The sequence below is a fragment of the Molothrus ater genome, chromosome 3 (genome assembly GCF_012460135.2).
Source record: "Molothrus ater isolate BHLD 08-10-18 breed brown headed cowbird chromosome 3, BPBGC_Mater_1.1, whole genome shotgun sequence".
In the NCBI taxonomy this organism is placed as follows: domain Eukaryota; kingdom Metazoa; phylum Chordata; class Aves; order Passeriformes; family Icteridae; genus Molothrus; species Molothrus ater.
In genome coordinates, this window is record NC_050480.2 from 88473798 (window position 1) to 88487264 (window position 13467).

The 13467-nt window shown below is 35.8% G+C and overlaps 1 protein-coding gene across 8 annotated transcripts in view; it reads right to left on the reverse strand.

Annotated features, from left to right (window-relative positions):
• DST (dystonin) overlaps positions 1-13467 on the reverse strand; it is a 294261-nt gene that overhangs the window by 34925 nt on the left and 245869 nt on the right. For all 8 annotated transcript variants that reach the window (XM_036379370.2, XM_036379365.2, XM_036379364.2 and 5 more), the window contains 10 exons: positions 12261-12464; positions 9155-9386; positions 8581-8807; positions 7795-7917; positions 6970-7071; positions 5308-5409; positions 4232-4405; positions 3271-3426; positions 848-1045; positions 226-354 (listed from right to left, as the gene is read on the reverse strand). In XM_036379370.2, the coding sequence (XP_036235263.1) occupies positions 226-354; positions 848-1045; positions 3271-3426; positions 4232-4405; positions 5308-5409; positions 6970-7071; positions 7795-7917; positions 8581-8807; positions 9155-9386; positions 12261-12464 (1647 nt within the window). The remainder of the gene's footprint in view (positions 1-225; positions 355-847; positions 1046-3270; positions 3427-4231; positions 4406-5307; positions 5410-6969; positions 7072-7794; positions 7918-8580; positions 8808-9154; positions 9387-12260; positions 12465-13467) is intronic.

Consider the following 13467-nt stretch of genomic DNA (forward strand, 5'->3'; position numbering starts at 1 on the left):
TTTTATTTGTCTCAACACTAATAATGCTTCAGCTTTGGGCATGTCCCAACAGGCTACTAAACTACACTGTAAATAACAGTGTTGTTTTGAAAGCTATTAAATTTCTTTAAGACACTGTACAGACCTTGTGATATATAGAACACACTCTGTATTTATAAAAAACACTCTTAAAAGATAGTTAGTCCTGAAATGCAATTTGCAAAGCATTCTAATACTGATACTTACCATATGTGCATTAAGCTGCTCTCTTGCTGTTTCTGGTAAGCCTCCAACAGGTTTTGATGCCAACAGCTGACGTTCAGTGTCTGTCAGCCATTGCTGCAGATCCTCAACTTCACCATGGAAACCTTGAGCCTAAATTATACCACATCCTTTTAGAGATAACTTAAATGCTCTCCATTACAATAACCAGCTCAGATGCATAAGCAGATTGGCAATTGGTATAATCAGAAATTTGTAATAATCAAAGTAAATTAAAGAAGAAGAAAGAAAAAAAGAAAAAGCAAACTAACAAACTAGCTGAATTCAATCTAAAGGACAAAAACCATAGAAATCATAGAAGCAGTCAAAATAACTACTGTGAGACCAATGTTTTCCCTGAATAATACAACTATACAGAAATTTCAGCCTTTACAAACATGTAGACCAAAAGCTGAATTCTCAAATCAGCACTGTAAGGGACAATGTCCAGCTGTGGAAGATACAGCTGGATTCAAAATTTCTCCAGATTCAGGAGCGTCTGCATAATGGTTTTGATTTCAGCCAACTTCTAATACATGTATCTGTGTATTTCATGTAAAAGACACTTTTTCTGAGTTATCTCTATATTTGATCATTTCCTGTTCACCTGGATCAAGGCACTATCCAGCTGCTGTTTCCTTTGCTCTGTTTTTTCCAACAAGTTTTGCCAGCGCTGATTCAGGAGTTCCAACTTGCTCCGTAAATTACTTGCTTCTTCAACAGCACTTGATTCAATCAGGTCATTTCCTGCTTTTTTAACAGCTTCCACCGTAGACTGATGAGCGAAAACATCATTTTGTAGCACCTACAATTGTAACACAGCATGGTCATATCAGTAAGTTACTGAATGAAGGCACTCACAGTGACTGAGCCAGCTGTAGTCCAAGGACAAGACAATAGTTAAACATCAGCACAGATGTCAGAAATTAAAGCTCTTAGATCTCTTCAATCAAATGCACTAACAATTGTGACAGCAACCATTCTGACAAAATACTGAAGTTTATTTTTGTATCTTGGAAAAAAATAATATATTCCTTCTGAAAGCATATATTTCTGAAATTATCAAAGGTTTCTAGTAGTGCTAGGGAATAATTATTTCTTCACTTTTTAAATTTATTATATACTTTCCTTTAACAGGATTTTTCTTTGAATGCTATGTGCCTGCTGTGCACAGACACACAACAACGCAGCTGCCACAATGTCTTCTTGTGCATTTCACGGCTACAACTCCTTTCACATTATCACTCCTTTCAGGCTACCAGGACACTTGACCTGTGCTAAAAGCTGGGGGATGGTTGTACTACTAACACCAAAAGACCTCCTCCATCTGCTGGAAAACCTCTTATCACCAACCACAGTAAAAATCATAAAAGGCAAAAGGCACATTTGGGGAAAAATGCTGTTTTGAGAAGGATGGAGAGCAGGGCAAAAAAAGCTTTAACATAGAACAGAAAAAGAAATACATAAAATGGCTGGGAAGAGAATGGTAAACCCTATCTAAGAAATTCAAGTTTATGATTCCTATCTTCCATGGAGTCTGACTGAAACTCACCCCCATCAGAGTACTAGCATATGGAAAAAATGCAAAGCTAAATACAAAGAAACTTAAAAATAAACTATGTGGAGCACAATATGAAATAGCAAGTCACAAGCAGACCTTAAATACAAAACACACATTACATTTACTTTAATTCTTCTAAGCTAAGAATCAGATTATTTTATTTTCCTAACAGGGTAAAAAAAGGTATTCAAAGAAGCAGATGCATCTTATCCCTTCCTTCCTGCTGAGACTCACTAAGAACAAGGTCTATTCTTTCCAAAGTTATTCAAGAGGTGGATGTTTTTACAGGCTACCACAGGATGTACTACTGTGTGAACTTTCTAACCTATAAACTCTGTATTATGAAAAGGAAGTAGATTCATTCATGTGTTTGCTGAACTCCTTCAGCACAGACACAAATGATGCCTCGATGCTCTTCACTAGTGAAACACTTCCGTTCGATAAGAACATAAAAGGCTCATGGAGCAGAACCTGGCTTTGTAATTTTATTTACTTTGTTTTAAAAGGGTCTGTTTATAACAATAGTCACATAGGCTATGTAGATACTGTATTCTGTTCAAGTTCCAACTGACCATCCAAAAGTTTTCAGAAGCTGCATAGCTGCATTAACACAGACAATGAAAATACTTTAATTATCTGTGTACTGTCAATTTCAATCAATTCTCTCAAAATCCAAAATGGACTCTGAGCGCTTTTTACATCATATGCAGGCCAAAAATTAAATGGCAGATTTAAAGGGAGAGGAATTATAAGGTTAGATTGAAATCTTCAAGCCTAGAAAGAACACATTGTTATGAAGAGCACAGAACTACATACTGAGGCAGGGAAAAATCTCTCAGTCCTAGGAGATGTTCTAAAAATAAAGGCATAGCAGAATCATTCTTCCATGGGCTTCAAAATAACAGTGATCAGTAAAAATACTAAAACAAACAAACAAACAAAAAACCCTTAACCCTATGTTGCAAGTAACACAGAGATAAAGATGGGAGTTCGCACAGATTTTCGAAGAAGCATTTTCCATCTTAGCTGAACCCAACTGACACACAATTTTGCAGAATTCGAACAAATCACTATTTTCTAAGAGGGAAGAAAGAACCAAAGATATGCAAGAGTCATGCAGCTTGTGAGGCCTGGCTTAAACAGCAGTAATCAAAGAGTTTACTGCTTCAGGGAGGTTCAGGTTTTGAATTCCCTAGGTCAAAGAGAGGTGATTAGAGGTGGAGTCTAGGGTAAGCTGTTTATTTTTGGCTAAAACCTATGCCACTTGCATAGCATATGCAAGAAAGGAAGGCACGTGGAGGAGTAAGAGGAAAGATATTACTTATTCTAAGCCTTCATTCCAGCTATAGTCTGCATCTTGAAAGTATATGTAGAGAATTATTTATCAAATGTGAAGTTTTACTAGAAGACTCATCCCTAAGATAAATATCAAAAGAACATTTTGGTTAATATTGTTTATAATTACATACATGATGTTTGGCAAGTTCAATTTCAATAGCCTTGGGGTCTCCACCCACGGGTTTCTGTTCATTCAGCAAGTCTTCTGTATGTGTCAGCCATGCCAGTAACTCATCCAGGGCATGCTGGAACTGCCCCAAGGCCAACAAGGCACCTTCCAGCTTGTGCTACAGTAAAAATAAAGTTAACAAGAAAATCGTTTCACAATGCAATTGAATTGTCTTACATTACCATTAGTCACCATAACCCAGAGCAGAGTCCACACATAAGACAGAATAAAAGCCAGGGAGGAACAGTTACCCAGTACAGGCAATGCTTTATAACTACAGCTGAGTTAGCAATTCCCTTGTAAAGCCTTGCATTCCAGGCTCAAATTCCTGGCCTCAGGAGAAGCCATACCAGACCAGAGTTAAGATTGAAAGCTCTTTCATCAGATGTATTAGTAGCTTTTTATCACTTAAAACATAATTTCAATATAAATGCAATTTGGTGCATGATCTCTTTAAAATTTTTTCTTTGTCATGAAATTATTCAGTTTAGAAAAAACAGCACACCTCAAAGGACCTTTTCACATCTCTCAGCTTGATAATTTAAGGAAATAACACCAAAATAGTTTAATATTAAGTTAATGGGATTTTATTCAATTGTTCAGCTCAGCAGCTACTATTACTTTTGCACATATAAACATGTTTTCAACAGCTAGAGACATCAAGAATAACCAAAGACATCATTGAATAACCAAAATGCAATAATAATCATTCAGCATAGCATTACTGACAGAAAATTTAAAAAGAAGGTTTAAAAAAGTTTTAAAAGCTAAACTAATTGTACAATTCAAATGCTATTATATATAAGTTTTTTAGCTTCCAAACTAAAAGGAATGTGTAAATTAATATAAGCATTATGCATAACAAAGAATTTTTCACAAAAAACAAAATCATCAATAAAGCCCCCACCTCCAAGCTTATTTACCTGTCTACTTATAATTTTGTCTTCTAGGCTGTCCCACAATAGTCTGAGCTCTGAGAGAGGGTCTTGAACAGTGTGCTTGTCACTCTCTTGTGTTGCTTTCTTTAGCAATAGTTCTGCCTGATGGTTCAGTCTTTCCATTTCTATCTGCTGCTGATAAGCTTCTGTCTTAAATTGCTATGGTAAATAGAAAAAGAAAAGAAGTAAATGAAACACAAATAATGATTATAGAATCACAGAATGATTCTGTGTTCTAGCTCTTGTGGTTGTGATGGTGATAATGTTATAAATTTCTAATGGAATTATTCTTGAAAGGAAGTGAAAGCAAATTTTCTTTAGTAGAACACTTTCTTTAACACACAATTGGTGCAACAGTCTGAAGGCATCTTGTGTACATATGTTCTGAACTATGTAAGGTCACAATTCATTTGAAGTTACATCATAAAATACATAAAACAACCTGCCCACAGCCAACAAAATCTACAAGTGAGCAACAAGACCAAGAACCTTCTCTGATCTTCACATATGTCTGCTTTTTAAACATGGCATAGCAGCATCCCAACATCAGGAGTACATTTGGTCACAAGTACAGATCCCTGCAGACAGATTTCCAAGTTAGATTGGAATTTTGATTTTCACCTTACTCACATATTGGGAATGTCATGATCTGTGTGAGCATTTACATAAAGGCTCTAATGGCAGAAGCAAAGCTTTGGAGGCCTTCTCTCAGAGCCTCAAAGAAATTGTTCATGTTAGAAACAAGAAAACATAAAGTTCATAGCAGAAGAATCCTGCACATAATAACTTCATCGTTTTTGAAAGAGAATGAATGATACTACAACTATTTTTGGGCTATCAGAAAAAATAAAATGTAGCCTAGACAAAATTTGGAATACTTTTTCAAGTTAAGTGCATTTTAAAATGAAAAGTTTGATATTAAATATTTTTAAATTTTCATGCAAATTCTTCTTTACTAAAAATTGAAAATGAAAATTGTATTTGACTCTCAAAAAATACTGCACAACACCGAAAAATACAGACAAATGGAAATATAAAGGAAATTAATGGCTAGTTCATACCTTAAGTTCCTCTGTTTGCTGCTTCACTGTCTCCAGATCAGTTCCAACTGGGGACATAGATGCTAACTTGCCACCAGCAATGTCTACCCAGTCAAATAACGCCTGAAAATCACAGTGTGATATTTAAGTGTGAGCAGAGAAATGCTGTTAGTTTTGAAAGTTGTATTGAGTAACATATCAGAACTTTTCTTTTTTCCAGAGAAAGTATTGCTGTTCTCTTTCAAAGAAAAACTTTCCCAGCAAAACCTAGGTTTCTTTGTAATACAATAGAACAAATACCCCTGTAACAGCTACAGGAGTGCACATTCTGCAATACTGGACTTCTATTAGCAGCAAGATTCTGCCAGAATTATTCATGCTGAGTAGCAATCTACTTCTTGTATTTACCTTTCAGGGGATTCATAAAAATTGCAGATTTTACACAAGACAAACTCTGTTCTACAGTTGTTTGGAGTGAAAATGGAAAGATAACACACCTTAAATGAGGATTACAAACTTTTGAAGCAAGCTATTTGTGTAAGGAACATGGAACTACCTATTCGGTACATACTAGGCAGTGAAGGATCATAACTGAGCTACAATGAATCTCTAGAGGATAATGCAGAGTGACTTTAAAAAAACAAAAAATAAAAAATAAATTATGTCTCCCCAGTTCTGATGCTAGGATGTGCCTTGTACAGCTACAGGAAATAGAACCAAATGGTGCTGATTCTGTCTAATCAATCTCTGCACAGTAGGAACACAGGAGAACACAGACAAAAATCCATAGTGATGGTGCACTGCAAAACAGGTGTGTTGCATTATTATTCAGGAGTGGTCTGCTGCTTGATCTGCACCAAATACAGCAGTAACTGCCCTCAGTGTCTTGTGAAATTTGAGTTTTAAAGATTTAATGAACCATGGAAGACAGTAATTCCACCAAGAAAAAACAAACAAACAACTATAAAAATCCCAACAGCACATACAGAGAAAAGATCATAGTTTCAAAGGATAGGTTGTGTTGGAAGAGACCTTTAAAGGTCATCTAAAGCATAACCCCTCTTTTTCTTTAAACTTCATCAGCTCTGGTAAGCACAGTGTACAAGATATCTTTAAACTGCTGGAACATTTGCCTATAGATTTAAAAAGGGGATAATCTTCTAAAGTATTGTGATAGGATAAATTATACTAGGAATATAAATTATACTAAGAATAATGGTTTAGCAACATTATGTCAATAATTATTATTACTTATAAGGTGGAATAAAATTCATGCTGTAATTGTCTTCGACTCAAAGAAAACAGCAGCAAGTGTGCATATAGACCTGTACTCTGCTCCTTTCAGACCAAATGTGTCACAACTTTAACCTGCCTTGACTATCACAAGAAACTGTGAGCAGAACTACTATGAATGTGTGGTGCCAAAAAACCTCTGCTCTTATCAACAAACAAGGGGACATTAATTTTGAATAAAACAACACAATATATGCACTCTTTAATGCAGAAAAATCCCAACAAACCAACCCCAACCAATCTTGAGAAAAAACCCTGCCTACTCAAGAAAATAGTCACTACAACCAGAGTGCAGTACTTGGCACCTGCCTAATCACATGACACTTTTTACTGCAATCACATTAAATCCCATTGACCCAAGGCTGGGTTAGGTATGTCACATCATCTTACCTGTAGTCCATCTTGGTATTGAACAGCTGCCTGCATAGCTTCCCCAAGCTTATCCACACGTTCTTTCCATGTTTTGTTTAGTGCATCCCAGGCAGAATTCAGCTGCAAATAAGCACAGTTTAGTCCCATAGACAAAAGAATTTTACTGCTATATAATGTGCATTTACTAACACTTCACTGATCAATAATACAAATAAACTAAGCATGACTAGTTCACATTTATTCTGTATTAACACTCTTGTCCTCCCTATCACTGCAGAACTAGTTTCTTTCAGAATTCAGTAGAGGTTCTGAATTATAAAAGCTGTAAACTTCAATACTGATTGAATATTTTTTATTAACAGAGATCCAAAAGTTAGTAGAGGAAATACTACTAAATCATTTGGAGTTGCATCACCATAATAAAAATACCTTACAAGAATCATAAAGTGCTGAAGACTGGAGAAATAAAAAGTACTTTATAGACATCCAAACAGGATAGTCTCAGTTAAGATGTCTCACTTGGCATGAAGAATACATATCCAAAATTTATTCCAGCATTACTTTTTACAAGAAATAGTCACCTACAATACTAATCAGCAACTATTTTTTAAAAAATCTGTCTTTTACAAAAGTTCTAAACCATAAATCAATTAAATAAAATAGTGTGTACATTCTAATCTAAGATTTATTCACTCAAAAGGCAAATACCACAAAGGCTTCAGTGGTGTCTCACTTTTGCCACAAAATTTTTATTCTCAAAATGTGTTGGGGTCATAGGGAATATACAAATTTCAGCTGAGCAAGCTATCACATAGCAGACCTAAGCATCTGCTTTTCCCATACCTCATCTATACTCTTGTTGACAATGGGTTTGTCAGGCTCTCCACAAGCAGCTCTCAGCTCAGAGCCAAGGCTCACAACTGCTTCTAGTTCTTCTTGTAGTCCATCAATTTCTTCTTTAGCAGCCTACAAAGAGAAAAAAAAGCCAACACTGCTAATACTAAATTTAATAACCTATGTACAACTTGCTTTCAAGACAGAACACTGTGGGATTCCACCTTTGTTTTCCTTCCAGTCACTTGGACTTAGAAAATAAGCATCCCTTTGCAGTGCAGGGATGAAACCAGCTGACATCAGTCTAAATTGTAACAATGGTTTATGATATCATTTTGCTTGAGATAGAAAAAGTAAACAGGAAGTTTTAAATTAGATTTCTTTAATCAGAGTGTCTTCTTTCTCAGAGGTTATCATTCAACCTTCAAACATTTAACTATCAGTATAAATAATTACAGGCTTAGAGGATAATACATAGAGCATAATACATTTGTCCACCTTTCATTTGGATGTTACGTACGACTCAAGGAATCTCAAGTATGTACAACTTTTCAAAGTCTCAGTGAGATGGTTGTTATGTACATATTTACAAACAAATAAGGAAATGTAATGACAAGCACATGTTGCATGCTCATTGCAATTAAGCACTGATATGTGTTATTAACTGTAGACTCTTGAGATACCATTACTGAAAATTTCTACACAATTATCCCTCTTAGTCTTTACAAAATAATACCTTCTCCTCTGCATACCATAAATAAAGTACTTCAAATCAAGAAAATAATTTCTACTGACCTCTGCAGCTTCTTGCTGCTGCTTGACTACAGATGGGTCAACTCCAGGTCCCTCCAGCTCTCGAATGAAGTCCTGAGTATCTTTAATAGTAGCTACAAGAGCCATATGATCACACCAAAACTTTTCAGCTAGTTCCATTACATCCAACAGTTTGGCCTCTCTTTCCTCAGTCAGGGTCTGGATGTCTTCCCAAATTAGGACCATTTGGTCTAGTTTATCTTGAACAGCTAAACAACAAAGGAACTAGATTACTACCTTGGCAAACAATTCTTGGTCATAAATCTCTCTACAGTTCTACAGCAGAAACATATGTGTACATTTTAAAATTTAGACTCTAAAACATTTCTTTGCAGGACTCCTTATAATGTTAAGTGGAAACAAACACAATGGCCTTTAGAAATAAAATAAAGGTCATATCCACAATGAATTATTTTAAATGATGTTTTGTTTTTATAAATCTTAAGCAGCTTCTCCTGGAGAACATTCCCCAGATTAGAGGTCATCAGAAATGAAGAATTTTATATGCTGCAGCTTACTGCATTTCCACCACATGAAAGTTTTCTCAGTCTATTACCTTTAGCAGACATATCCTTATCAGCACCTTCTGAGCGAGCGATCATCTCCTCCCCTCTCTGTTTAAGTGTCTCATACACTGGCTGAAGTTTTTCCAGATCCACTGACACATTCTTATTTTCACTGATCTGCTCTTTTATCTTCTCAACCTCTGCTGAGATCGAAGGTGGCTGCCTCAGACGTTCAACTATGCGCTTCAGACTCTCCAGAGTTGGATCTATCTTGTCATGGAACTAGGAGGATGCCACAGGACAGAAGGAAATGGCAGACAAATTAGAATATAAACAAAAAACAAAACAAACCACCAAAAAACTAAAAAATGGCACCTGAAATTATCTGGAAAAAAGTACTTTACATCTCTATCCAACATATGCATGTGCAAATTGCAATACCTCCCTCTAGGCTCTTTTAATTCTAAATTACTAAAATAACCTTGCAAAATGATAGGTTCTCTCAAATTCAAGAACTTTTCTATTAAGTTTGGGGTCACTCCTGAGACACTCCCTCTGAGAGTACTATACCCATGGCAGAATCTGCTTACATTTAGTCCTGTGAAACTCATGTAGTTTGTAGCTTTAGAGAGCCATGGGTTTCTGACTTCATCATTTTAGGAAGATTTGTACTTTACTAATAAAAACATACATTTTTCTGTTAGGACCAACATACTGATATACTACCTCTGATTAGGGCTTTATATGTAAGGCATGTATCTGTGAAAAGACATCTGTTAATGGCCAGGAGGTGCTCGCTAGGGCAGTAAAGGTATGGTACTTTCTGCAACTAAAAGCACACAACAATGTACATACTGTGTTCTTCCATGTTTGACTGAGCCCAAGTAGGTGCTCAGAAACTCAATTACAGCTGTGTTAAAGTGGTTCAGCCTTTGGGATAGGTCCAAAGCTGGCCTTTATTATATGCTTTTGGATGCTTAGAGATTCCTCAATATCTCGCACCACCACGCCCCTTTCAAATTAAAGAAATCAATAAATTGTGGCTGCATTTAATAACTCTCCAGGATCTACAAAAAGCATTCCTGACAACACTTGGAAAAGATGCAAGAAAGAACACAGCCAAACAAGATTACCTTATGTGAAGAAATAGCTACATCCCTTCTATTCAATAGAATATACACAGGCAATATAATTACTTTTTTCCCACCATACAACCCACTTCAAATCTGACTCTGTGACTAACACTAAAGGCCTCAGTGTTTTTGTTAGAAGTATCATACAAGCCAACAAAATGTGTTATGAAATAGTAGCCTTCCCACATTCAAGACTTCCAAGAAACTGATTGTGGTAACAAAACCTAACAAAAGTGATAAAAACTGAAATTAAATTGGCAATATTTGCATCTAATTTCAGGACACAGATCACATTTTTAAGTTGTCAGTGCATTCAGTGGGTCTCCTTGTAACAACTTCAACAAATAAGACAAAGTATTTTAGAACTTAAAAGGAAGAAAATGCAAGTCATTACAATGTCTCATTCTAGCTTCATACATTATGTCCTTCCTTTGATACACAGTGCAATTTAATATAATTTCAAACCTGAAGAGTTAAATAATTACTCTTCAAGGACTGTCTAGACAAACATTGACATAAACATCATAGTGCAGAGATCTGACAATCCATATTCACATATCTTCATAAAAAAAGATTTTATATAATTACATTCTGTGGGCATTACAATGTTTTGCTTTGCCATCTGTGTATACATTTAAGTATATAAAATGAACCATAAAGTATTGCATAAGTAATTCAGTAATTTCTCAACATCTGATTATGTTCTAGGTGTTAGCAAAGAATGCATTTTACTTCTTCCTTTCTGTACTTAGCCAGTACAACATGTTGATGTCTATCACATACAAAACAGGGACTATAACACTAAATAAATATCTTGATTTTCAAACTGGCAGCTCCACATAAGAGGAGGACTAAACATTTATGACAAAGAAAAAAAGAGGATTTAAATAATCAGGCGTATTTCAGAGGTGCCAATAAGGAAGGTGTTTAGAATGACTGAAAGTTTAGAAAGTTTAGTAAAAAAAAAAAAAATATATATATATAAAATAAAATATGTCTATAACCACTTCAAAAGCTGGATGATATCTGATGTCATTTAGTTTTGCCTCACATTCTTAAACTCAGCTGCAGGGATAAGGAATATGACATTAATTATAATGACCTGACAAAATTACTTAGAATGTAGAATTGTTAAAGAGGAAAAAGGGGAATTTCCTATAAAAACAGCAGTATAGAACAAAGTACTTTTATTCAGGTTTTTGTATGGGTTTATGTACAAAGTTTTACTGAGTTTCTTTTCTAAATCTGGGGTAGAGGAAAAAATTTCAGTGTGAATTTAATGACAATTAACCCATATTTAACAATACTTAAGAGTTGCTAGAACACAACATTTGACAATACTCTACTGAAGTTCATTTCATAGGCTGATGAAGCTAGAATATGCAGCTTTTGGGGACTTGACCTGAGTTTTATGCTGATGGCATTTTGCGAAGTCTAAATTTCCTGGCAATACTTTTCTGTAGCAGTTTCAGTGCATTATGTTATGTTTTTTGGAGTCTGCAGCAAAGAGCCAATGCCATTACCACTGCTAAACTACCCACTAGTTCCATTGCCTACTGTTAACCACAGCTGCTAATTTCTAGAAATAACTATACCCAAGTTACTTAACTACACCCAAGTTAGTTAGTTAGCTGATGCTTCATTTGTAAATAAATGTTACTTTTGATCAGTTGATCAAAAGTAACATTTGTTTAGAAATGAGGCATCAGCTAGCAACAGGCCAGTAAGTGAAAACAAAAGTGAAAATCAAAGGCCACATTTTTAGACCACTAGTTTTACTTAAAAATTAAGCAGTTTAACATTTTTCAATGGCTGAAAGTTATAATACTGACCAATATATAAAATTATAATCCCTCGAGATAGAGAAAAATCAATACCATTAGTAGTGGTATGAACATTCACAGACCATTAGGTTGAAAAATCCAGATGAAACCATAGCTTAGTCTTGATAAAACCATGTAAGATGACAATGTGTATTTTTCCATTGAATGAACCCAATTATACTTTAAACCTTAATTGATACCTGGGTACACTGAGAAATGGCTTCATCCAGTGCCAGTGCTCGCTTTTTGACATCTTCCTTAATTTTACTGTACAGGGTGTCAGCTGCCACATATTTCTCTTGGATAGAAAAGCCTTCTCCTGGGCTCAGCTCCAGCAACTGAGGCCCAGTTTTGTTCATCTTATCTATATGAGGCTTGTGCTCAGCAATCAGCTCACGCAGTTGCTATAACAAATGAAACAACTTATCAGTTTCTTACCCTTGCACCACCACATTACAACTGTCCACACTTCCAACACATCCAGCTGGCAAGAAATTCCAAACAAATACCTTTCATCTTAATGTAAAGCAGAAATAAAGTTAATGACTGCTTTGCCAGTGACCATTCCTATTCCAACATAGAACTATGCAGGCATAAAACATCAGAACTAGAGACACACACTGGAAACACTCTGGCAGGACATATGATTACAGGCAAAAAATAAGATGCTAATTATGCATATGATGCTAACAACAGACATTGCCCATCATATTTAGAACCTATAATGACAGAAAGGGCAACGATACTCCAGACATGGGCGTCACGCCACCACATATATACTTTTCATGGTGATATTGGTCACATGCTGCAAAGCCTTTCATTGAAGAGCATCACAGAAAGAGGCACCAGCATTGCAAGAAAATTAATTCAAATTATCCTTGATTTAAGAACAGGAAACCAGCACAAGGGAGCGTCAAAGAAATCAGTGAAAAGGGCAAAAGGACAAGCAAAGTGATCAGTAGAGACCTATCAACCTTATTTATCCATCGCCCTTCCGGCCACAAGACCCCTCTGTCTTTATAACAGCAGTATTATTTAACTTACACAATGTTCAACAATTAATTAGTAAGTGCATTATATTTGATCTCAGCTGTCTACTCCTTCTCATCATCCACCCCAGAAGCAAAAATTGTCCTGAAGACTTTGCAGGGGCTTGTGGAAGTGAAATGTCACAAGGTGTCTTCCAATATGCGTAAGGATTTCAGATTTTTCTTGCTTGCACCCATAGAATTGACAAAAGGGAAAGAGTTTTGTTTGTGTGAGTAGCCCCAGCCTTCCTCCTCATTTTATTTACTTTCTCATCTCATCCCTCTCTTTTCAGAAAAGTCCCAGTCTTGTGAGAGGCACTGTCCCTCTCAGTGCTGTGAACTCCACGCATTTCTATCCAATAGCTCAGTGCAGGAACAT